Consider the following 24951-nt stretch of genomic DNA (forward strand, 5'->3'; position numbering starts at 1 on the left):
TGGAGTGTACGGTGGCGCGATCTCACCTCACTGCAACCTCCACCTCCCAGGTTCAAGCGAGTCTCCAGCCTCAGCCTCCTGAGTAGCTGGGATTACAGGCACCCACCATCGCGCCTGGCTGATTTTTATATTTTTAGTAGAGACAGGGTTTCATCATACTGGGGAGACTGGTCTCAAACTCCTGACCTCAAGTGATCCACCTGCCTCGGCCTCCCATAAGTGCTGGGATTATAGGCGTGAGTCACCGTGCCTGGCCGATTTCAGGTATATTCTTGATCTGGATAGAGATTGGGAGTGACAGCTGTTGCCATTAGAATTATTTTTAAATTCTGTGTTGATTTCTGCTGTCTAGTTCTCAAAAGAATTGAGGCAGACGAAAAGGAGAAGTTGTGATCGCCTTCTCAGGAAAAGCCTAGTAATCAATCTGTTTTGCTCCATGCAAGAAACAATAATGCAGTGACTCAATTATTGGGAAGGAGCAAGCGATTGGGGTCTTGTCTTTAAGCTCTTTTTTTCTTGATCATTACTTTGTCCAGAAAAGTACTTAAAAGATGGTTTTGCAGGAGGTACCTTCCAGGTCAGGAGCTGGCAAACCACAGCCGATGAGTGCCTGTACTCTGCTTCTGTGTGACCTGCAAGCTAAGAATGTCTTTTCACATCTTAAAATTGTTGCAAAATGGCCAGCATGGTGGCTTGTGTCTGTAATCCTAGCACTTTGGGAGGCTGAGGCAGGAGGATTGCTTGAGCCCAGGAGTTCAATACCAGCCTGGGCAACATAGTGAGACTGTCTCTACAAAAAATTTAAAAATTAGCTGGGCGTGGTGGCAAACACCTGCAGTCCCAGCTACTTGGGAGGCAGAGGTGAGAGGATCACTTGAGCCTTGGAGTTGAGGCTGCTGTGAGCTGCGATTGTGCTGCTGCACTCCAGCCTGGGCAATAAAGCAAGAACCTATCTCAAGAAAAGAAAAAAGAAAAGAAAAAAAAAAAAAGAACAATTACTTTGTGACGTGCAAAAATTATATGCAATTCAAATTGCAGTGTTCATAAAGAAAGTTTGATTGGAAAACAGCCATGCTCCTTCATCCTTCTAAACAGCAGTGTGGAGACTGTGTAGACCCGCAGAGCCTAAAATATTGACTCCCTGGACCTTTTCAGAGGAAGTTCACGGACCACTGTCCGGATCCCATTCACATCTGCTTGACCTTGAGGATCTCATGGTCTGGAGTAGCAGTGAAGCAAACAGATATTATTAAAACACTGCTCTGCGAAAGCATTCTTGTTTGTTTCTTAAGGGGTTTTCGTTTGTGTGTTGTCTTTCAGCAGAGGTGAGGGGCCTCTTACAGGTAGGGACACTCCTCCCTTGTGTGTACACAGTGGTAGTCCTTTGCTGGAGTATGGTGACATTGAGCAGCAGTGGACTGTGCACTCCAGGCTGCACGCCCTGTTGCTATATGCTTCTGTGGGTCCTGTGAGAGGCTCTGTCAGCATTTGCCTGATGTTATGCTCACAAGGGCCCTCTGCAGACCTTCCTGAAGTACATTCACTAATCAGGCTGCCTGTGGTCACTCGCTGCGGACTACGTGGTGCCCAGGCTGCTGTGCTGAGTTGATGAGGATCTGGCCCTCCCTTCCTCCTTCCCTGTGGCATCTGTGCATAGAGCGCCTGCATCTGGAAATACAGTCCAGCCCTTCCAATATATTTTGTCTTTTTCATTCAGAAAGAGCCCTGATCTCATGGGATGCATTTTCTTATTTTTTTTTTTCTCTTTTCATTCCTCCCTTAGCTGACAACAGAACAAAAAAGAAAGTAGCTCACCGGGAACGAAAGCAAGATTTTTCTGCCTTTAAGCAGACAGACAGCGAGATGAAGGTTAAAATATCACCACAGCTCCTCCTGGCCATGCACCGTTTCCTAGCAACAGGCAAGTGCAGCTTATCACAGTTTGAGATCTCTACCAACCTTGGAGTGTGTTTCTCACCCACCACTGACTGGGGTGGGCTGGGGGTGGACACTGGGAAATGGGGTGATAAGTAATGCCACTTTTGTGTTTTGTTTTTTGTTTTTTTGTTTTTTTGTTTTGTTTTGTTTTTTTCTTTTTAAATTCTCTCCTCTCCTATGTTCAGTGTCGGCATGAACCCTCTGAGACATTTACCAGGGGTGGACCAGTAACTTAAAATTGGTCTGAAAGGTAAGGATGAATGTTAGTGCCACACTGCATGTGAACAGTAGGCCAGGCCATCTCCTTCCAGCTAGGTCTGTGGGAGAGCCAGCTGGCGGAGCAGGCTGATGGTGCCAGCCTGGCACCAGCTTGTTTGATGGACAATTGAGTCCAATCTCTCTTCAGCTTGTCCTGGAAGCACAGTTGGACATCAGTGGTAACACAGGGGCTGTGATTTGCAAAGAAGAAAACTAGGTTTTCACAATTAAATATTTATCTTTTATGGTTTTAATGAAATCAAATTCTAAGAACTTTGATATGGATTTCTTGATGCCCTCCTCAGATCAGATTAACTCGAGTCCATTTCAGGAGGCAAGCGTTCATGTTGTTTAAACCACCAACCCAGCCGGCACTGACTGCTCCAGAGAGGTCAACGTTGAATGAACTTAAGATACTGACCAACCCTTCTCCCATCCCCAGATGCTCTCCAGGGTTGAGCTCTGGTGGCCAGGGGAAGTGTGAGAAAGTCTAAAGCATCCATTGGCTTTAGAAGACATCAGTGTCCCTGATAGGCAGCCAGTGCCTTTCATCTGCATGCAGTAGACTTAAACCATGTTTAAGAAGGCTAGCCGCAACCACCTGACGGAATGCTGTGTAACTCTTTAAGGTCGCGTTCTCAGAAGCCTGGAAATGCTCAATGTAATATTTATCACATTAGAAAATATTCATAACTTAATACAAAGTGGGGATAAACAATCTAAAACTGTGTACTTTAAGATTAGAGTTGTGTTTTTGTGTGTACACACATGGATACATGAGCACACGTGCCTAGGCATGGCACTGGAAAGAAATGCTCACTCAATTGCTCAGAATGGTAATCTGAGTGGTTGGCTTATAGATAATTTTTACTTTCTTCTTTTTCTGTATTTTCTAAAATTCCTATAATGACTGTCTTATTACAAAAAAGTCAAGTTAATACAGAACTTACAGCTTTCATAAATACATAATTAGAAAATAACAGACAATGTCTTTCACTTATTATTCTTTTTCTAGTTTTGATAATACCGTTCCTCATCATTTAAGAACCACAAATTAAAACTAAACATCTAGGCTGGGCATGGTGGCTCATTGCCTGTAATCTCAGCTCTTGGGGAGGCCAAGGCAAGCTGATTGCTTGAGACAGTCTGGCCAACATGATGAAACCCTATCTCTACTAAAAATACAAAAATTAGCCAGGCATGGTGGTGGGCGCCTGTAATCCCATTTACATGGGAGGCTGAGGCAGAAGAATCACTTGAACCCGGGAGGTGGCGGTTGCAGTGAGCCGAGATCGCGCCACTGCACTCCAGCCTGGGTGACAGATTGAGACTCTTTCTCAAAAAAAAAAAAAAAAAAAAAAAAAAAAACTAAAACTAAATCTCCTACTCTGCTTCTGAGATATCATACAGTCCAGTTGTAGGATAGCACCCTTCAGTCAGTAATTTTTGTTTTTGTATTTTAAATAAAATTGCTATCTTTGTAAATACTTTTGAACGTTACTTTTTTTTTAATTAGCATGTTGATGTGTGCACATGCCCTGCTCTTATTTCCAGTCTCAGCCCTCTTTGTTCCCCACATTCCTCGGGGTAGTTGAGTGGGAGAGGGAGATGTGGGGCACCCGTGTGTGTGTGCTGGCACTAACCGCACCCGATGCTCCTGACCTTGGCTTCTTCCTTTGGCTGTTGGTCGACAGTCAGACTGTTATGGCTTGTTGAGGGGCATCCCCCGCACTCAAGGAGCCCGCTTGCGGTTGATTTTCATTTCTGTCAGTCAAATTAGTATAGTTTTATGAGGACTGAAGTCCATGACGGGTTGAAAAGGAAAGAAGTAATAGGAAAAAACGTGAGAATTCCGCACTTTCTAATTTCTCCCAGGTAATCTGTCCCCAGTGGATCACCAAACGGAAGCCTCATCCATCCAAATACTATCACTTTGATTCCAAGTATTCTTATCTAAACACCTCAATTACTATTAATAGTATAATTTTTCTCCCTCCGTTTGAAATGTAATATCAGGTTGTGTTTATATCTATAGAAGTAGAAGCATTTAGCCCATCCCAGATGTCAGAGAAGATCCTTCTAAGGCTGCTAAAGCACCCCAATGTCATCCAGGAACTGAAGTATGATGAGAAGAACAAGAAAGCCCCTGAATACTACCTCTACCAGCGCAACAAGCCAGTAGACTACTTCGTTCTCATTCTGCAGGTCAGAAGAATTATTCAATAGTGGTTTGCTCTCCCTGAGTATCCATCTTTCAGTTTGGTGTAAGTGAATGGGTGTCGCCGTGTACATACTGAACCCTTTCTATAGGGGGCAGCCTTAGACATGGGATAATTTCATCTTCCTGTTTTCATATCTGTAAAGTAATTCTAATTAAAGCATTGCCAATAGTTACTTTAATTTTCAATACTAAAAGGTACTTTGGGTGCAGTGGCACATACCTATAATTCCATCACTTTGAGAGGCCAAGGTGGGAGGATTGCTTGAGGCCAGGAGTTCAAGACCAGCCTGGGCAACATGGTGAGACCCCTGTCACTACAAAAAATTTAAAAATGAGCTGGATGTGGTGGCATGCACCTGTGGTCCCAGCTACTTGGGAGGCTGAGACAGGGGGCAGTGGGCGGGGCGATTGCTTGAGCCCAGGAGGTTGCCATGTTTGTACCACTGCACTCTAGCCTGGGTGACAGAGAAAACCCTGTCTCAAAAAAAAAAAAAAAAGTTGGGGGGATGCACTTAGTGATTGAGTTCGATGAAAATGGTGAATTCAATTGTTAGTATTTTTTGAAGAGTTTGGGAGAGTTTACCAGTACATGTCCAGATCTCAGTGGGTGTTTGAAATTTAAGTGTCATGGTTCTTTGGTCCTTTTTCCATCCTTTTTTCCATCCTTCATTAGGACTTAAGTTTTTTCAGCTTCTTAGCGATACCTTAGCATCTCTTCCATCAACACCATCAAAATAATCCATTTGTTGCTGTTTTTATTCCTGGTTACCAACCAAACTGTTTTATAGAGGAACTGATAGGATAATTACAGCCTCTTACAGCAGGGTAGCTAATTCCTTCTCACTGTAACATAATTCAGTAGATGAGGTGGGAAGGTCAGTTCATTCTGAACTTCCTTTGAGTGGCTTTGGTGTGGGTTGACAGGAGTCCTTGTTTTATCACAGTCTCACTTAATAGAGCTCTATCCTTGGCATGGAGGCCAAAGTGGATATTAGTCGATAAAATGCTAATGTAATCAAATGTGTAGATTCAAACTTGGGAAAGTGTTGTGTTCATGTGACCCTGTGTTTGGGCAGCATTGTGGTGTCTGGAAGCAGGAGTGAGGAGTAGGAAAATGCCGAGGGTTAGCTAATTGCATGTCACTTTCTTACAGTCCTTCTTAGAAACTTCTGTTTGTGAGTTTACTAATTTAGTACCCTGATTCATTTTCTAAATTTAGTTTTCCTCAATTGTTTTTTTTTTTTTTCCTCTCTGGAGATATATAAGCTTGAAACTCTGAGTGCACTGTTGGGAATTTAGTTTATTTACTGCGGTAAGGGAATAAAACATTCATGTTTCTCATAAGTGTGAGATGTGAATATTCCTTAAGCCTGAAGAAACTGGATACATTGAAGACTGTCACAGGAGGAATTAGAAGATTGACATTGTGAATTTCAGTGGTAATATTAGAAACGATGTGGTTTTCAGTTGTCTCCTTTTGTACAGTTAGCGTTTATGAAGTTGTGATTCAGTAATGCTTTATTGCTATATAAGAAAGCCATGGGTCTAAAAATCTTATGGAAAGGGGACTTCATAATCTCTGTCCGTTTACAAGTAAATCTTTTAAGATATTTTTGATAAGACATGTATATTTACCTGTGTTTGTATACCAATTTGTGTTAAATACATATAGAAAGGTGACAAGTTTTTTGAACTGTTAGGCTGATAATGCCATGGGGGTTTTATAAGTAGTGTGTATATGTTTGATGAACAGGACTTACGGAGTTGTTTGGTGAAAAACATGATCTTGCAGACAGACAATTATCTAAGGTACGAAGAGAAGAGCAAAATGAAACACCCTCACAGTTTTGGTCAATCTGGCATAGTTGTCATCATTACAAAGTGTATTCTACATAATATGTCACTGAGCCAGCACTGGAAGTTCCTGCCACTTTAGGGAGCATGTTCCACTATTTTTCATTTTTATTTTTTATTTTTTTATTTTTTTTGAGATAGAATCTCGCTCTGTCACCCAGGCTAGAGTGCGATGGTGTGATCTAGGCTCACTGCAACCTCCGCTTCCCAAATTTAAGCAATTCTCCTGCCTCAAGCTCCCAAGTAGTTGGGATTACAGGCATGCTCCACCACACCTGGCTAATTTTTGTATTTTTAGTCGAGATGGGGTTTCACCTTGTTGGCCAGGCTGGTCTTGAACTCCTGACCTCAAGTGATCCACCCGCCTCGACCTCCCAAAGCACTGGGATTACAGGCATGAGCCACCGTGTCTGGCCTCCGCTGCATTTCAAGAGCACTAAATAAGAAGGAAGCAGTAATATCTGCCTTCCCCTTCCTGGCCTCAGTGCTGGTGAGATGCTCTCCCTTCAGGAAAAAACCCTTTAAGTAATTGATGGGAATATAACTGTAAATAGAAACACATCATTTTTTAGTTTAGGTCCTAGATAAGATAAATTCCAAATTATTCAAGGAAAATGACCTAAGTAAACAAGACTATTTTGTAAGTTACCATGTATATACCTCCCACTACATATGCATAAAAAAGCCAAAACTTCAAGTTATCTGAAAAAGTAGATCTTTACACTAAAATGCATTTCAGAAGCAAAAAAGACAGTTAAAAGCACAGTAAATCATGGAAAAAACTTTATTGGCTCTACATACTTTAAATAACAAAATACATATGTAAGTAGAAATAGGAACATAATTTTGGTGGAAGTGTTTTTTACACCATCATAAAAGATCAGGCATACTGAAAAAAGTCAGTTTTAAACTGAATAACTTGTAAAATAGAATTAACAGATTTAGAGAAAATTAAACATAAGCTTTTTTGAAAGTATATTTCTCTTGATTATGTGGGCTGGGTATGGTGGCTCATATCTATAATACCAGCACTTTGGGAGGTCAAGATAGGAGGATCGTTTGAGGATCGTTTAAGGCCAGAAGTTTGACATCAGCCTGGGCTACAGAGCAAGATCCCCTTCTCTACAAAAATGTTTTTAAAAATTAGCCGGGCTTGGTGACCTGTGCCTACAGTCCCAGCTGCTCAGGAGGCTGAGGCAGGATTGCTTAAGCCCAGGTGTTCGAGGCTGCAGTGAGCTATGATGGTGCCACTGTACTCCAGCCTGGGTGAAAGAGTGAGAATGTCTCAATAAAAAAGCTATGTGACTCATAAAATTGATCATTTATCATGTTACAGTGTACATGCTAGTAAATACAAAAAGAAATTTCATAAAACTACCTGAATCGATCATAATGAAATAAAATTAGAAATAAAAAATACATAAAAGTGCTGGGTGTGGTGGCTCATGCCTGTAATCCCAGAACTTTGGGAGGTTGAGTTGGGTGGATCACTTGAGTCCAGGAGTTCAAGACCAGCCTGGGCAACATGGTGAAACCCTGTCTCTACAAAAATACAAACATTAGCTAGGAGTGGTGACTGCTACTCGGGAGGCTGAGGTGGGAGAATCGCTTGAGCCTGGCAGGCAGAGGTTGCAGTGAGCCGAGATGGTGCCACTGCACTCCAGCCTGAGGGACAGAGTGAGACCCCATCTCCAAAAAAATAAGATAAATTTAAAGAAAAGGCCATATATTAAAAAATACTAAGCCATGTTAAAATTGTGATAAATTCTTTTATATAGGCTTATATTCAAGACACAGAACACAGTGTATAATGTCCTCTCATTTTTGTAAAAGAAATAAACATGCATCTACATGAATTATCTTCAGAAGGTTACCCAAGAAAATGGTAACAGCGAGTCTCTCTAAGGAGGCAACTTGGAAGGCTGGAAATAGGGTGGAAGGAAGACTGCCTTCTTCCTTGTATAGTTTAACTTTCTCACCTCATGCATGTACTATTTAAGTAATTTTAAAATAGAGCTAATGGCAAAATAAAAGTCTTAAATAGCAACTGAGTTAGAGAAAACATATAGAATATAATAAAATATATATAGTATTACCATAAAAGTCTATTTTTAAATAATGTAAATACCATATAGGTGGTCTGTCAGTTTTAAGAAATCTTATTCCTGTAAGTACTTAAAAAGAAAATAGACAACTATAATTATGTGAAAAAAGAGTAAAGCAGCAAACTAAAAAATAACAAATTAGTAAAGATTGTTAAATAAACTGGCCAGGCGTGGTGGCTCACGCCTGTAATCCCAGCACTTTGGGAGGCTGAGGCAGGCGGATCACTTGAGGTCAGGAATTTGACACCAGCCTGGCAAACATGGTGAAACCCCATCTCTACTAAAAATGCAAAAATTAGCTGGATGTGTTGGCATGAGCCTGTGGTCCCAGCTACTCAGGAAGCTGAGGCCCAAAAATCACTTGAACCCAGAAGGCAGAGGTTGCAGTGAGCCAAGATCACGCCATTGTGCTCCAGCCTGGGCAACAGAGTGAGACTCTCTCTCAAAAAATATATAATAATAATAATAATAATTATTATTATTATTTAAAATCGGAAATGCCTTATAACCCATAACTACAATCAAGATTTGGCTCTTTAAAAATGTCAACGAAGTCAGTCTTCTATTGGCATAATTGATGTGATAAAAGATAAAAAAAAAAAGTTCTCTCCTCCCCCATAAAAGCAGCTAGAATAAAAGGATTTGCTAGAAAAAATATTCAATCTTCAAAAAACTCACAATTTCTATATTGTAGAACAAGATGGCATGATAGTCAATTGCATTCTTTAAGGGTGATATGGGCTTAATCCTAAATCCTAAGATCTGATAATACAGGCCAATCTCACTTGTCAACATTGATATATAATTTCTAAATAAAATGGTAGCAGATAGCAACACACACCCAGGGTTACTGACTTGTGGCTGCGACTGAACTGGATTTGTTTTAGGAATGCAGTGCCAGTTTAAGAACAACAAAACCAAAAAAATTCTGATTTATATCAGTAGATGTCAGAAAGACAGTTGACAAAGTTAAGCATCTATTACTGATTTTAGAAGACAGATACCCCATCCCTTCACATTTTTAACTGTGAATGGTGGACAAAAAAGAAAAAGTACAATAAATCATATCCTAAACTGGCAGCCTCCCATCTAAATAAATCATTGCTTTACAAAGGTATCTATGCAAATATATTTATAGCAAATCTATTAACTATAAAATAGTAGAAACAGTTCATATCTTTTTTTTTTTTTTTTTTTTTTTTTGAGACGGAGTCTCGCCCTGTTGCCTAGGCTGGAATGCAGTGGTGCAATCTCAGCTTACTGCAACCTCCGCCTCCTGGGTTCAAGCGATTCTCCTGCCCCAGCTTCCCAAGTAGCTGGGATTACAGGCATGTGCCACTACGCCCAGCTAATTTTTGTATTTTTAGTGGAGACAGGGTTTCACTATGTTGGTCAGGCTGGTCTCAAACTCTTGACCTCGTGATCCGCCCACCTTGGCCTCCAAAGTGCTGGGGTTACAGGCGTAAGCCACTATACCCAGCTCAGTTCATATCTAACTAATTAAAGTGAGATGATAATATGAGGGATCACTATGTAGTAATGGAAGAAGTGGAAAGCATGTGCAAAAATGTAAAGTAAAAAAATAGTGTGTTCACAGTGATTATAACTGTTATGAACCATTTTCCTAATAAAAGTAGAGTAATAGGCTGGGCGTGACGGCTCACACCTGTTAATCCCAGCACTTTGGGAGGCTGAGGCAGGTGGATCACTTGAGGTCAGACTGGCCAGTGTGGTGAAACCCTATCTCTACTAGAAATACAAAAAAAAGCCAGGCATGGTGGTGCATGCCTGTAGTCCCAGCTACTTGGGAGGCTGAAACAGGAGGATCGCTTGAACCTGGGAGGCTGAGGTTGCAGTGAGCCAAGATCATGTCACTACACTCTAGCCTGGGTGACAGAGGGAAACTCCGTCTTAAAAAAAAAAAAAAAGTAATGGATCATTGTATAATTTATGCAGTTGGTGAGGATTTGTTGGTTCTTTGGGGAGTAAAATGTCTAAATGAGCTAATAAAAAATAGTATGATTGCTCTTCCACAGCACAAAACCAGATTATAATTTAGGAAACATAAAGAATAACTAAGAAATACGTGAAAACATAAGGAAAACAAAAGGAATACCTGTTTTATTTGCCATTACATAACCTACAGAAAGGAATACTTCCACCCCCCCCCCCGGAGTTAATTTTTTTTATTGGTTTCATGCCCTAAATTAATGTTCCTCCTTCCCTCTCCCTCTTTCCCTGTGCCTCATTCCTTCTGCCTGCCTCCCACTTCATCCACACTTTTTTTTTTTTTTGAGATGGAGTCTTGCTCTGTCGCCAGGTTGGAATGCAGTGGCGCGATTTCGGCTCACTGCAACCTCTGACTCCCTGCCTGGTTCAAACGATTCTCCTGCCTCAGCCTCCCGAGTAGCTGGGATTACAGGCATGCACCACCATGCCTGGCTAATTTTGTATTTTAGTGGAGATGGGGTTTTTCCATGTTGGCCAGGATGGTGTCGATCTCTTGACTTCATGATCTGCCTCTCTCGGCCTCCCAAAGTGCTGGGATTACAGGTGGGAGCCACTGTGCCTGGCCCATCCACACTCTTTTTTTAGAGCATCTGACATGGATTCAAAAGGGACTTTTCCCTATAAACAGGGGTCGTCCTCTTGTGGAGATGGCAGGTGGCATCTTAGATTTGTACAGCCCTTGACAGTGCTTAGTATGCCTTCACCCTTCACCTGATATGGGAAGGAGAATTTAAGCTTTTAATAGCAACCTCCTCATGGGTTTTTAAGTTGCATGGTCTGTGTACCCCAGTGCAGTAACGGATCCTCAATCTTGAGTCAAGCACAGATAACACACCCATTTTACTTGGACACCCAGCATTGAAACTTTTAAAATTGTACTACTTAAGTATATATCAATGTAAAATTGACTAGGTATAAGCTCCCTTTGCTTTAGAACTCTCATATAGAACTATAAACAAAACTATTAAATGAATAAACTCTCAATGTGTAGGTGATATTTGGCTGATCCGGAAGGGCCCCGTCCCAGGGCTGTGGAGGGCTGCTGCAGTGCAAGCTCCCTTGCAGTCAGCACACCTGGGCCTTTGTGTGTCCAAGATGACCGCACCCTCCAGCCCTTTGCCAAATCTGAGCTACTTTGAATGTTTCTATGGTGTGTTGTGCTATAATTTGGCCTCCACTGGGTGTGACTGAATTACTTCCCTGTTAAATCCCACTCTGTTTCCTACTCATTAGCTTAGTGCTTCTCACAGTTTAATGTGCAGAGGATTCACCTGTGGGTCTTGTTGAACTGCAGATCCTTCAGTACGAAATGAATGCTTCCGTAGGTCTGGGGTGGAGTCTGAGATGCTGCGTTACCAGCAAGCTCCCAGTTGACAGTGGCAAGGCTTAGCTGTGATGCTCCAAGTAATACCACGTGGCACCAGAGTGGCCAAGGTGGCTGCTGGCACTCACATCTGGTGGTAGCACTTGATTGGAAAATGGTCAGTCACATGGTCCAAAATGTGTCTAGATTAATTTTAACTATCAACATTTTGAAAAGTAAATTTAGCAAACTTGCTGAGTCTGGCCATTCCATCACAGGCCTCCAGATTGAAAGCATTGCTAGAGAGTGTTGGGGCACCAGGTCTCCCCAGGCTTTGAGTGGGCATCTTTGGGTGCTGCCACCCCTCTCGGTTAATACAACCCAGTCTCTGTGCCCCTGGCATCTCATCACCTCCTTTCAGGAGTCAGGCCCCCCTGAATACTTTGTGATGGCGATTTGAAAAACAAGACAGTGAGCGGGAGACCAGGTGGCCACTCAGCATGTGGCACATGGGGAAGTCCCACCTCGGAGCCGCATGCACTGATCCTCTGGTTGGCACTATTTGCACCAGTGTGGTTGGGCCCACGCTGGCTAGGGAAGCTTAGGATTCCACTTTGAAGCCAGGCGTGGCACGGGCTGTTGAGTAGGTTGTGGACACTTAGAAACTTTGAGAAGAGGTTATCTGATACCTTTGTCCAAAGAAGGGCAGGATGCTGTGAGAGATGCTTTACTCAGGAAGCCAACTTTGCTGGTCCAGTGAGGCCTTCTTCCAAGTTCGTCAGTTTATAAGCATGAAGCCCTACTTCCCTCTGGGAATTCTTGGAATTCATCATGTCCTGTCCTGGTTTTTTTTGGTGATACGCTTGACTAGAGTAAACTTACAAATGTTTCAAAAGTAAAATCAATATGTAGCTTCCTTATATGGAAAAAGCTGTTATCTGAAAAGATACCTAATTAATCTCAAGCCAGGTAAGCCATCTCCTCCTGGGCCCTAATTTGTATACTGGTAAGGTTATTTGAAAATGATTGTTTTTTGGAACCACTAACACGTAAATGAATAAGATATGTTTACCGGATGTTTTTAAAACTTGCCTGCCAGAAAAGTTTAAATCCTATAGAGAGGGATGCAGAGGGTGGGCAGGTTCGAAAACTCTTGGAATTGTAGAGTCATAGAATGCTGTTATAGAACTGAAAGAGCTGCAGGTACCCTTTAATCTATTGCAACTTTTTATGAAGTAAAATTACTCTAATGTGATAACTCTTCCTAAGTGCTGATATATTTTTAACAAAGTTTTTGTCAATTTGAGGCAGAATGAGAAAAATGCAGTTGCAATGAGCTTTTCATAAAGCTATGTATATTCAGTTTGAAGACCTGTTACTCTGAAATGATATATTTTCTAAATTTGAGGGGTTAAATGTCTGGTCTTTTATGAAATGATGGTAACAGTAGATAGCTGGGTTTTGGGTTTTTTTGTTTTTTGTTTTTTGTTTTTTGTTTTCTGAGACAGTGCCTCACTATTTCGCCCAGGCTGGTCTTGAGCTCCTGACCTCAAGCAATCCTCCTGCCTCAGCCACCCCAGTAACTGGGATTACAGGTGTGAGCCACTGTGCCTGGCAATAGTTGTGTTTTTTTTAAACAAATACCTTTATTTTGCCCAGGCACGGTGGCTCATGCCTATAATCCCAATACTTTGGAAGACTGAGGAGGGAGGATCAGCCAGGAGTTCAAGACCAGCCTGAGAAACATAGTGAGACCCTGTCTCTATGAAAAAAATAGAAAAAATTATTTGGGCATGGTGGTGCATGCCTGTAGTGCCAGCTGCTCAGGAGGCTGAGTTGTAAGCATTGCTTGAGCTCTAGAGTTCAAGGCTGCAGGATTCTTACCGCAGGTGCAGTGAGCCATGATTGCACCACTGCACTCCAGCCTGGGTGACAGAGCAAGACCCTGTCTGAAAAAATAAATTTTAAAACCATCTTTATGAAAAACAAATTTGGCAACCCCATGTCTTTCCCTGTATCTGTGTTTGTAGAGGTGCGTCTTACTGGCCATTAGGATGGAAATGTCTAGGAATGCACTGAGCTAGCGTATCCACCCTGTACCAGTGGATCTCGACTAGATGGAGTCCAGAGGGAAGATGGCAGATCCTCCCCTGCCTGGGATCCTGTCTGGAAGGACAGAGGAAGCATCAACTGGAATGGCAGTGGTCTGGAGTTTTGAGTCTTGCAGCTGCCGTTGCTTAATCAGCCGACTCAGCTACACTGCCTTTGAGGGAGTCCCTTGAGAGGCCAGGCACACAGTTTCCAGGTCTGGGGCCACTCTTCACAGACAGAGCCTTAAAGCAATGATTCCCAAAGTTTGTGGCTTGCTAGAATCACCTGGAGAGCTTTTTAAATAAAATCCTCATGCTCAGATTCACCTATATCATTAAATGAGAATGCCCGAGGGCCAGAGCCAGTCAGTAATTTGGGAATCTCTGCTTCGAGTGTGCAAGGCAGAGCTTCATGCCTCAGCGTGGAACCACTGCACACTTCCAAGAGACAGATGGTGTGAACCTATGGATTAAATAGAGAGGAAAAAAGATGCATGGTTTTCTGTTTTGTAGTCATGTTTTGGTAGTGCCAGCCCTACTGGGCCTGACAGTTTATCTCCAAAGAATAGTGACCTGACATCTCTCTGCAGGGACACAACACAAAAGCCCCTGTAACTTGTACAACAAATGCTCCAGGTAACTGGAGACCCCCAGGAATGGAAGTCACCATGAGGCTCCACTGCATTTGACCCTTCCTCCCGATTTCCTGCACGGAGGGTCAGCCTCAGAGCTGGTCACGCAGCCACTCTTGAGGTTACAAACTACAAAGCAGACATTTGCAGCCAGCACATAAGTGTCAGTTCAGGAAGAGATGGACACAGAATTGGGGAGACACGTACCGCAGCCACTCCTGTGTTTGTTGCTATCTCTGAACCTTGTTCCTCCCCTCCTCTCTGAAGGGACCCTACTTCAGGGACTTCCCCAGCACCCAGAGTCCCGAATTTTCAACAGCCTTCCTGTGGTCCCACAGATGGGGACGTCCTGCTGCCTGTCCCTCTCCTGCTGGGACCACCGTGCCCCCACTGAATCCTCTGTGGGGTAGGAAAGCCTCCTGCAGCCCCCAGCGGCCTGTGGTCAGTGATGCTGCTCCCTGGCGGCCTTGAGCACCTGAGGCCCTGACCGTCCTTGCCCCTGGAATTCTCCTGTCCCCTGCTCTTCTGCCATGGTGCTGCTCTCTGGGCCTCCCTTGTCAGGCTCTGCCGTGGTCCTGTTACGGTTTCAGTTTTCCCTCCTGCTCTCAGTTGTGGGCCACGCTTCAGTCCTTTTCCTGTCTCAGGTCCATGTCTCCAGCCCTGACCTCTCTCTAGACCTTCTTTCTCCCACTCGTGGTGTCCGTGTTCCTCAGCCACTCCCGATGGGCCTCTGGTTCCTATACTCCTGTCTCCCTGATGGCTTCTCTGAATCCCTTATCAATAGCTTCTCTACTGCACTCCCTCCTCAGGCCTGTGGCCGCCACCCTCGCGGAAGCAAACTCTGTTCCTCCACCCGGGACCCAACCACGCCACCCATCACCTGGGGATCTGCTCACCCAGCTGCCTTCCAGACCTGCCCTCACTCCTCCCTGCAAATCCAGAGCCTGGCCGGCCGCTGCTGACGCCCTGGGCCTCCCCTGTGCTGTCTCCTTCTCTTGGTCATCCACAGCTTTTCCTTCCTGTGTGTGATTTGTCTTTATGTAAGAACAAGAAGTAAGATTTTTCTGGGAGCTTCTGTTCCCAATGTCTTTTTCCTCATGCTGAGCTCTTGTGTGCCATGTTGTGGGCCATTGCTTCTCATGTGCTCACCTGTCCCTGCTGCATGGTCAGCCTGTGGGGGATGACAGCTGTCATCTCCGACTCCACAGTGTCACCTGTAGGGCCCTGCCCGTGTGGGGAGGGTTTTCATTACCTGCCCATTTGCAGGTGGATTTTATATCGTGGGTAGAGTTATAAGTTTATACAGCAAGATAATTGGCTAGGGACTAGTGAACTGTCACTTCTGTTGAACATGAAAACCTGAAAGGCAGTAGTTCATCTTCTGAAGAAATGGCCCAAGAAAGAGCTTTCGTAATTGGAAACTTAATATAAAATAATAGTTTGCATCAGGTGGCATAGCACCTTTTTTTTTTTTTTTTTTTTTTTTTTTGAGACAGGGTCTCATTCTGTGGCCCGTGCTAGAGTGCAGTGGCACAATCACGACTCACTGCCTCACAGGTTCAAGTAATCCTCCCAAGTAGCTGAGACTACAGGTGCACGCCACCATACCTGGCTAATTTTTGTATTTTTTGTAGAGATGGGGTCTTGCTGTGTTGCCCAGGCTGATATTGAACTCCTGGACTCAAGCAATCTGCCCGTCTCGGTCTCCCAAAGTGCTGAGATTATGGGTATGAACCACTGCTCCCAGCCTCCTAGCACCCTGATGAAGAGCTTGTTCTTTACTAAATCTTGCTGATCCCCCTCCCTTGATTTGTGGGAGGGGAGTGATTTGTCTGCTGCGTTGAGTTGTGCGCATTAAATGAATTCATAAAACACTGATGTGTTAGCACAATTCCTTTTCAATACATGGCATCTTAATTTTTGTTCACCCATTGTAAAGGATGCCTCACACAGTTGTAGTAATGGGAACAAGAGCATTTCTGACCCTTAGCCTGAAAATCTAAAAGTGAAACTGACTTATGAGAGCATTTCAGTAGCCCAGAAAACACAGCGAACACCTACCATGCAGGGATTATAGTGGACCCTAGGGTTCCAGGGATGAATAAGACACTGTCCCAAAAGAACCCATCAAGGTAAACGAGAAGTTGTAGACAAGTTAGCGAAAGTGAAGAAAAGGGAAAATCTTAGGGGGAGGAGAGGGGAACTTTGTTGTAACGGAAGGAGACTTTCTTCAAAGTGCTTTTCCAAGACAGGAGAAAAATCCCCTGGAGCTTAAGTGCCTCCAGGAGTGTAGACAGCAAGTTACCAGCCTGCGAGGGGTCTGTTCAGTGGTCAGAACACCGTGCTTGTGAGACGAGAGTGGGTTCTACCCAGGTTATTCCTCTCTGTTCCATGGCCACAAACCATGTCGGCCTTTGACCCTGATTCAGCCCCAGCTCTGGCTCCTTGGACAGCCATCGCCCAGCATCGTCTTGGTGCTCGGTCCCACTGATGGAGCAAGAGTGCCATCTTTTCATAGCTGGAGGCCTGAAGAATCCAAGAACTACAGATACTGGGAAGATACTAAGTGGACTCACAGAAAGTAAACATTACAGGCCAGGCACAGTGGTTCACGCCTGTAATCCCTTGGGGAGCACTTTGGGAGGCCGAGAAGTGAGACAGGATTACTGGAGCTCAAGAATTCAAAACCAACCTAGGTAACATAGATCTTTCTCCACAAAGAACATTGTATTTTAAGTTTTTAATATAAAAATTATTTTAAAAATAAACATCATATTTACACTGTCACCTCTGCACAATCAGCCAAATCCAGTTTTCATATTTAAAACGAATGAGACACCTCCTCTCAGTGGGAAAGATGAGCTGAAGCTTTACTCCCTCAATAGTGTTGGGAAAGGAAATTCGACAAAAATCTAAGGAAGGACCAAATATTGTACAGAGTGTGCCAATAGGCTCTTGCAACTGGACTGAAAATACCTGCCTTTTCTCTCCACAGGGGAAAGTGGAAGTGGAAGCTGGGAAAGAAGGTATGAAGTTTGAAGCGAGCGCCTTCTCATACTACGGCGTGATGGCCCTGACAGCCTCTCCAGGTACGTTTGGTTCTCAGCCGCATAGGGCAGGGCCACACGTTAGGAAGTAAGGCCCCTATCCTGTCATCTTTCTCTATCTGCCAGCTGACCCATTCATTTCCTTTTTGAACTTTTTTTTGAAGTATATCATATATGCAGAAAATCTGCACAGATCCTAAGTATACACCTCCATGAATTCTCACAAACTGAACACATGTGTAAAGCGGCACCCAGATCGAGAGAGAGGACTTTACCAGCCTTACAGAACTCCCATCGCACTCCCTTGTAGTCACTGGTCCCCCAGAGTAACTGCTGTCTTGACTTCTCAGTTAGCCTAATTTTGCCTGCTTTTGAAGTTTGCATAAATGGAGACACTGTGTGTGTTACACAGAGGCTGGCTCCTTTCTCTCAGTGTCATGCTTGTCACGTCACCTCTGTTGCTGTATGTGATCACACTCTTATTTCCTCTTGCTGTGTCTAGTATGCCACTATATGAATACACAGCAGTGCACGTGTCCTTTCATTGCTGATAGACATTGGGGTAGTCCTGTCTGGGGCTACTGTGAATATGTGGCTTTGAACATTCTTGTACATGTCTTTGGGTGAATGTGTTTGTCCATTTCTGCTGGGTGTGCACCTGGGACTGGCACTACGGGTCAGAGGGTGTGCCTCTGGATTCAGCTCTAATGTACCCGCTTACCCCCAACCTGTGCTGTGTGAATTCCGGTTGCTCTGTATCCAGCACTTGATATTGTTGAGTCTGTTAAATGTTAGCAATTTGGGAGGTCTTAATTTGCATGTTTCTGAGGATGAATGAGGTTGTTCCTATATACTGACTGCCTGTGGTGGCCGGCTCTTGTCTGGAGAACTGGCCAGTTGAGTCAGCCAGTTAAGGGTGAATGGCCATGGGATTGACGAAGTTCTCTGAGCACAAGATTCCAAGATGCCAGCCAGCCAGATGTTCCCTCAGACATGAACACAGATACCTCGTGGCTTGCTGGCCGCTGGGGATGGCACTGCTTGGCAGAGTGTACACACTTGCTATTAATACCTTAGGCAGCCCAAACAGGTCGGGCAGGTCGACAGAGGTGCTGGAGTGCCACCTTGTGGCAAAAACACCAAATGATGTGCAGTTTTAGGAAACCTCATTTACAAACCTCAAACCTAAAAATAACCCATTTTAAAAGAATTCCTGAAAGCCAGGCTTCAAAGGGAAGTTTTTGTGACGTTGGTCTTCATCGACTGCTCTACCCAATAGTCTGAGGAACCCAAAGATGTTTTGGTTAGAAAGTCACTGAGACATCAAGAATTCTATCGCATTTCTAAACTTCCTCTGTCCCAAACACCCCTTCTCACTATCCTGGTGCAGGTGTTTGAGTCCTGGGGGCACAGTGTTCCCACTCTCAACTGCTGACCAACACCCATACGCATTGTGAACATGGGCCTGTCTGACCCTACTTAATGAGTAGGTTTCTGTCGTAAACTTGAAGGTGACCTTCGTTTTCACTGCTTAGTGACAGAGATGGGGTGGCTCTTACCTAGGCATGGGAAGACCTGGGTTATAGCTTCAGCTACATCACAGGCAGGTCGTGTGATGTTGAGCGAGGCTCTTGGTCTCCGCCTTAAGAGGATATAATGATACCCGCTCATGTGATTATTAGAAGACTGGGATGCAGTGATCCTCACACAAGTGCCTTTTCCCCTTGAAAACAAGAGGGGAAATGTGGGTATAGCAGAAAGGTGCCATGACTGTGACGAGTTTTGGCAGCTGATCTCGAATTAGCCCCAGGTGAGCAGAACCAGATTTATAAGATGACTTCGAAAAGAAACTAGGAGTGGGTTGTACATTTCTACCAATTATTGGTTCCTGAAACATAAATATCAGCCCAGTTTCTAATGAACTCTAATGGAAGGACAAGTCTCATTCAGAAGAGGACGTGGTGAGCAGCCCTCTGAGTCTGGAACTGCTAAGAAGGAAGGGGAAATCACTTGAGGTCAGGAGTTCGAGACCAGCCTGGCCAATGTGGTGAAACCCCATCTCTACTAAAAATACAGAAATTAGCCAGGTGTGGTGGCACATGCCTGTAATCCCAGCTACTTGGGAGGCTGAGGCAGGAGAATCGCTTGAGCCTGGGAGGTGGAGGTTGCAGTGTGCCCAGAGCATGCCACTTTACTCCAGCCCCGGTGACAGAGTGAGACTCCATCTCAAAATAAAAAAGCGGGGGAAATTTCATTAATGGCATCTTATCTATTCCAAAGCCTAGTATTTTACTTAACTTTATGCTAAGATTTGGGATTTTGTATATTCATTGAGAAGCACAGTTAGTAGACATCTCAAGGTAAAGTTTCTGTTTATTGATGTTCGCCGTCTGGGGAAAGCCTGCAATAATCAGTTCTTAAGAACTGCCTGCCCCAGAGGCGTGATTCCTGCTCAACATTTCATGTTCTGAGACTTTTCAGTCTGATGGGGTGGTGAGAAGCGGTGATGAGGCTGACTCTGGTCTGCCTTCCCAGGAAATCTGTGTATGCGTTCTTTACTTACTTTCCTCTATTTTGAAATTTGAAAGCATTCCTAACAATTCAGAGCTTCAGGTCAAAATTAAAATGAGCTAAAGTTGCACATATGAGAAGCTGTAGGCTGTGCAGTGAGTGACTATTGGGGTGTAGGCACCAGCAGTTTGGGTCAGGTTCTTAGGGCAGTTGACTAATTGAGCTCCCCTTTTGCGCAGCTACTAGTGATTTAAGCCCTTAAGAGTCGCACCTTTTGAGCTATCAACCCCAATTAGTTATTATTGGCTTAAGAGATTTCATGGTTAGTAACAAGCCCATGGGTAGGATTTCTCCTGGTCTTGGCCTCCCTGTCTTCCTCTTCCTGGAAAGCAGTGTGTGCTGTTTTGTTTCTATACCATACCGACTTGCATTTCTGCAACTGAATGCGCATACTGTATTGGTAGAACAAGTATCCCTCCTGTCCCTTGATTACAGAGATCTCTTTTCTTGCCTTTTGATGTGATCTCACCCTGTTTTTCTCCATTTTTCAGTTCCTTTGTCCCTGTCTCGTACCTTTGTTGTCAGCAGAACAGAGTTGTTAGCAGCAGGTTCTCCAGGTAATTCTGCATGCTTCCTTTCCGTAATTCTCCCGATTGCCTCCCCCGCCCCCCATCACGCCTGGCTGGCTGGGTCTGCTCCCTTTACCTGGACAGGCTGTTTTCGTGTTCCTTGGAGCGCTAAAGCTCTAAGGTTCTGTAACTTTATAGCGAGCTCTCCAGGAAAGCATAAGCCACAGCAGGTAGAGAGTCCAGAACACCGCAAAGTCGCCATGCACACGGTAGCCACGAAGCATGGAAAGGGAGGGCTGCTCTGGCGTGGATTGTTAGTGCTCCCTGCCCGCGCGGCTGACCTTGAATTTTCAGGTCAGCAGTAGGGGACTGTTCTTGGTTCTTATTCTGACCTCAGCAAGTCATGGTGTGTGGAGTTTGCAGAGGCCCTGAGGGCCTCAAACCCTGAGGCCGCTTTTATAGAGCCCATTTGCCAAAGGCCTGAGACCTGTAAACTCTTCTTGGTAAGCAAGAAAAATACCCCGTCCACACAGGTGCACGACATTCCTGTCTCCTGGGTTCTTCCCACATCTGTGTGAGCGGAGCGCGAGCGCCTCTGCTGTCCGCCAGGCACGCGGCCCTGCTCCCCACCACCTGACTTTGTTTTGGAGTGAACACCCAGCACATTCCTATCCCGCTGCTGCCGACTGCCCTGCAGGAGAGGGTGGCCAGGCCTAGCTAATACGTCCAGCCATTAAAAAGAAGGGAAAAGGCTTAATCTGTCTTTAATTAAAATTGCTGGGATTTCCTAGTTGGTAACACAAGTTTCCTATATTTATCTTCAGAGTTTTTTCCATAATTACTAGACTGTCATAAAACTTTGGAACATAAATTTGGCCACAAAACCTGACCTGAACTGGGGGTCAGTCACTACGGTTTTCGCTCTACTTGTTGTGAATCCTCGTCTGTCTCACCAAAAGTTAATGTGTTTGCAGACGAGGGCCGCCCCAGAATTACTGGGTGGTGTATGTAACATGGGGTGTACAGACTGTATCACCTTCCAGAATTCAAACATCTTCGGCCCCCAAGGGCTTCAGATGAAGAATGTGGACCTTTATTATTACTATTTTAAGTAAGATGGCATTTGAGGCTCTGAGCAGTGGGCTGAAGCTCAGGGTTGCAGCACCCCTGCTCGCACTGGCGCCCGTCGAGCTGTGGAAGGGGACCCGGAAGGCAGGGCCTGCTCCTCCAGAGGGTGGCCATGGAGCCAGGCAGCAGGCTCTTGGCAAAGGAGAGGATCCACTCACACAAACAGAGGCCAGTGGGGTGAGAGGAAGCAGACTGAGTCTAGATGCTTTGGAAGATCAGAGAAATCGCCCTAAAATCCTCCTCAGGAGAGAACAGGAGACTCAAAAGTACTGCAGGAGACCTCAGACAAGCAAAGTACCTTGAAATGTTTTGTTTTTATAGCCTTCAAATGTTAACACAAACTGTTTCAAAGGCGTCTGTAGAAATGGTGATGAGATAAGTGGCCAAAGCACAGGGATACAGTAGGATCTCGTTTCAAAAAAACGGACTAATCTGTCACCCTGCGTGAAGTCACTGCATGTGCAAAGGCTTGGTCATGGGGTGGGCGCATGGTGGCAAGGTCCGAGAGGAAGCTGACAAGAAAGAATAGAAAATGCCAACTAGGCTCACTTACGGGGTACCTACTCTACTGATGTCAGACTAGCACTTTGTACATTATCTTATTTTTAACCCTTGTCAGACCTTATAAGATGGGTACCAGGGCTGGGCACGGCACTCACGCCTATAATCCCAGCACTTTGGGAGGCTGAGGCGGGTGGATCACCTGAGGTCAGGAGTTCAAGACCAGCTTAGTCAACACAGTGAAACCCTGTCTCTACTAAAAATACAAAAATTAACTGGGCGTGGTGGTACACGCCTATAATCCCAGCTACTCAGGAGGCTGAGGCAAGAGAATCACTTGAACCTGGGAGGCAGAGGTTACAGTGAGCCAAGATTGCACCACTGCACTCCAGCCTGGGTGACAAGAGCGAGACTCTCTCAAAAAAAAAAAAAAAGGTCCACGTTTTACAGATAAAGAATCTGAAACTTAGCAAAATTGGGTCACCTATTCAAAGATCCATTCTGCTAAATATAAAAGTCTGATAAATTGTTAATTTGCCTTGTTCTCATAGAAATGGAAACAAGGGGAACTGCCACTCTGAATTTAATTTGTCTAACAATGGAAAATTAGTTCATAAATTGACAATTGGAGGGAGAGTTAAGATACAAAAATTTTAGGAGAAAGTGACTGGGTGCAGTGGCTCACGCCTATAATCCCAGCACTTTGGGAGGCTGAGGCAGCCAGATCACTTGAGCTCAGGAGTTCAAGATGAGGCTGGGCAACATGGCAAAACTCCATCTCTACCAAAAATGTAAAAATTAGCTGGGCATGGTGGCACACACCTATAGTCCCAGCTACTCAGGAGGCTGAGGCAGGAGAATCCCCTGAGCCCAGGAGGTTGAGGCTACAGTGAGCCAAGATCACACTACTGCATTCCAGCCTGGGTGACAAAGCAAGACCCTGTCTCAAAAAAAAAAAAAAAAAATTAGGAGAAAGCGAACTCATCACCGGAGATTCTTGGAGTACTTATGTTTTGTTCTGAGTGTCCTGTTTTAAGACAGCGATGGGGTGAGATGAACAGCTGCAGGATTTATCCTGCAGAAGAGACTTAAGTAGACCATCACTCTCTCCACCTATCTAAGGGCTATTTTGAATAGCAGAGGAAGAAAAGGCACTAAAGCTCCACACAGAGGAAGCGAGGCTATCATTTGAAGTTAGGGAGGCACGTTTTGGTGGGCGCGATGACAAACTTTCCCGATAGCCAGAGGGCAGGTGCAGCCAAGGACCAGCTCCTCCGAAGGACACATTGCAAAGAGGAGCCAAGCGTCAGATGGGAGAATTGGTCCCCTCCAGTCCTGTGATAGGATGCAATTCAAGACCTGGCCAGGGTGGGCACGCATTTCCTATCTGCAATAGTTGGTTAGAAAAGTAAAAAGTGAAAGAAGCCTTGGTGAAGGGGCATTTTTTAATGACATTTCTATTAGAAGCCACAGTGAACTTCCCTTTAAGAGCAACAACACCCAGACTGGAGCGCCTTCCACTGTGTTTTAAGGGAGGGATGCTACAAAACCTCACTGAAGACTATAGCGCCCAAGATAACTTATGCAAACACTCGTTAGGGGTTTGGGTTTGGTGTCTTCTAGTGTTCTTAAATTCCTGAGACATCCTCGGGCTACCTGATGGGGGATTTTAATGGGGTCAGAGATGAAGATAATAGGTTCGGCTAGAGGGTATGGTATGAGCAGACAAGTATTTTGATCCCTTTATAATACCTACTGATTTAATATTCTCAAGAGTCCCTTGTTTTTACTTCCGGCAAAATAATGAAGTGCTGTCCTCTTGTGGCCTGCGTTTGATACCAAGCAGCTTCTGCATGTTGGGCCTTGGCCTGTCCTCACCTGAGCATCTCACAGCACCCAGGAACGTTCCTCACGAAGGCACAGTGCAGGGTCTTTGCTGTTAGAGACGTGGGAGGATTGTGTCTGTCACATACACAGGGCCAAGCAGCTGAGATGGGCATATTCTGCTGGTACAGGGAAGCCCACGAGTCTGCCATATGTAGGAGACCCTCTGGCGTACTGTGCGGCCGAGATATCTGGAATCAGTTGGCTGGGCTTGTGTGGCGTTTAGTATTTTTTATTTTGGAAAATAAAGAGCTGGTTTTATTGGCTGTATCTACTTCACTTAAACAGTTGGATTTTTCCCTCCTTTTCCAGGTGAAAATAAGTCCCCTCCTCGCCCATGTGGCTTGAATCACTCAGACTCCCTCAGTCGAAGCGACCGGATTGACGCCGTCACACCAACACTGGGGAGCAGCAATAACCAGCTCAATTCTTCGCTCCTCCAAGTCTATATCCCCGATTACTCGGTGCGAGCCCTTTCGGATCTACAGTTTGTTAAGGTGAGAGACGTGAGTGCAGCATGGCTGGACCTGGCAGTTACGTGTCAACTTCCCTGGCAAATTGTCTGTTTTGCCCCTTGCCCTCCTCGGAGCTCTCCCTTTGTCACTCTGTGGTGCCCTGCCTTCCATTCTCAACTACAAACCCTGTCTTCATCTGTTGTGCCCAAGCCTCAGGTTGAGAAAGACGTTGATCTTCTTGGTTCTATCCAATGAGCTGCCAAATGAAATGTAGCTCTTTCGGGGAATGGGAGCCAGAGATCCTGGAAAATAGAGTAGCCCCTTTTCAAAGAGCTCCTGGGTGCGTGGCTCCCTGCCTGGCCCTGGGAAGGCTGAGGTCAGGAGACTCGGGAGGGTCTCGGCAAAGGCTCCAGCTCTGTCTTCTGCCCGGCAGTCAGGGTACTTA

The 24951-nt window shown here is 44.7% G+C and overlaps 1 protein-coding gene across 3 annotated transcripts in view; it reads left to right on the forward strand.

Moving 5' to 3' along the window:
• The window catches only part of CNNM2 (cyclin and CBS domain divalent metal cation transport mediator 2), a 172041-nt gene that overhangs the window by 140386 nt on the left and 6704 nt on the right, over positions 1 to 24951 (forward strand). Inside the window, exons 3-7 of one of the 3 annotated variants that reach the window (XM_007963996.3) lie at positions 1784 to 1921; positions 4232 to 4401; positions 17407 to 17500; positions 20521 to 20586; positions 24364 to 24548. In XM_007963996.3, coding sequence (XP_007962187.1) covers positions 1784 to 1921; positions 4232 to 4401; positions 17407 to 17500; positions 20521 to 20586; positions 24364 to 24548 — 653 coding nt within the window. The other 2 variants (XM_007963997.3, XM_073019307.1) reach the window with 2 other exon arrangements.

Source organism: Chlorocebus sabaeus, chromosome 9, assembly GCF_047675955.1.
Source record: "Chlorocebus sabaeus isolate Y175 chromosome 9, mChlSab1.0.hap1, whole genome shotgun sequence".
Taxonomy (NCBI): domain Eukaryota; kingdom Metazoa; phylum Chordata; class Mammalia; order Primates; family Cercopithecidae; genus Chlorocebus; species Chlorocebus sabaeus.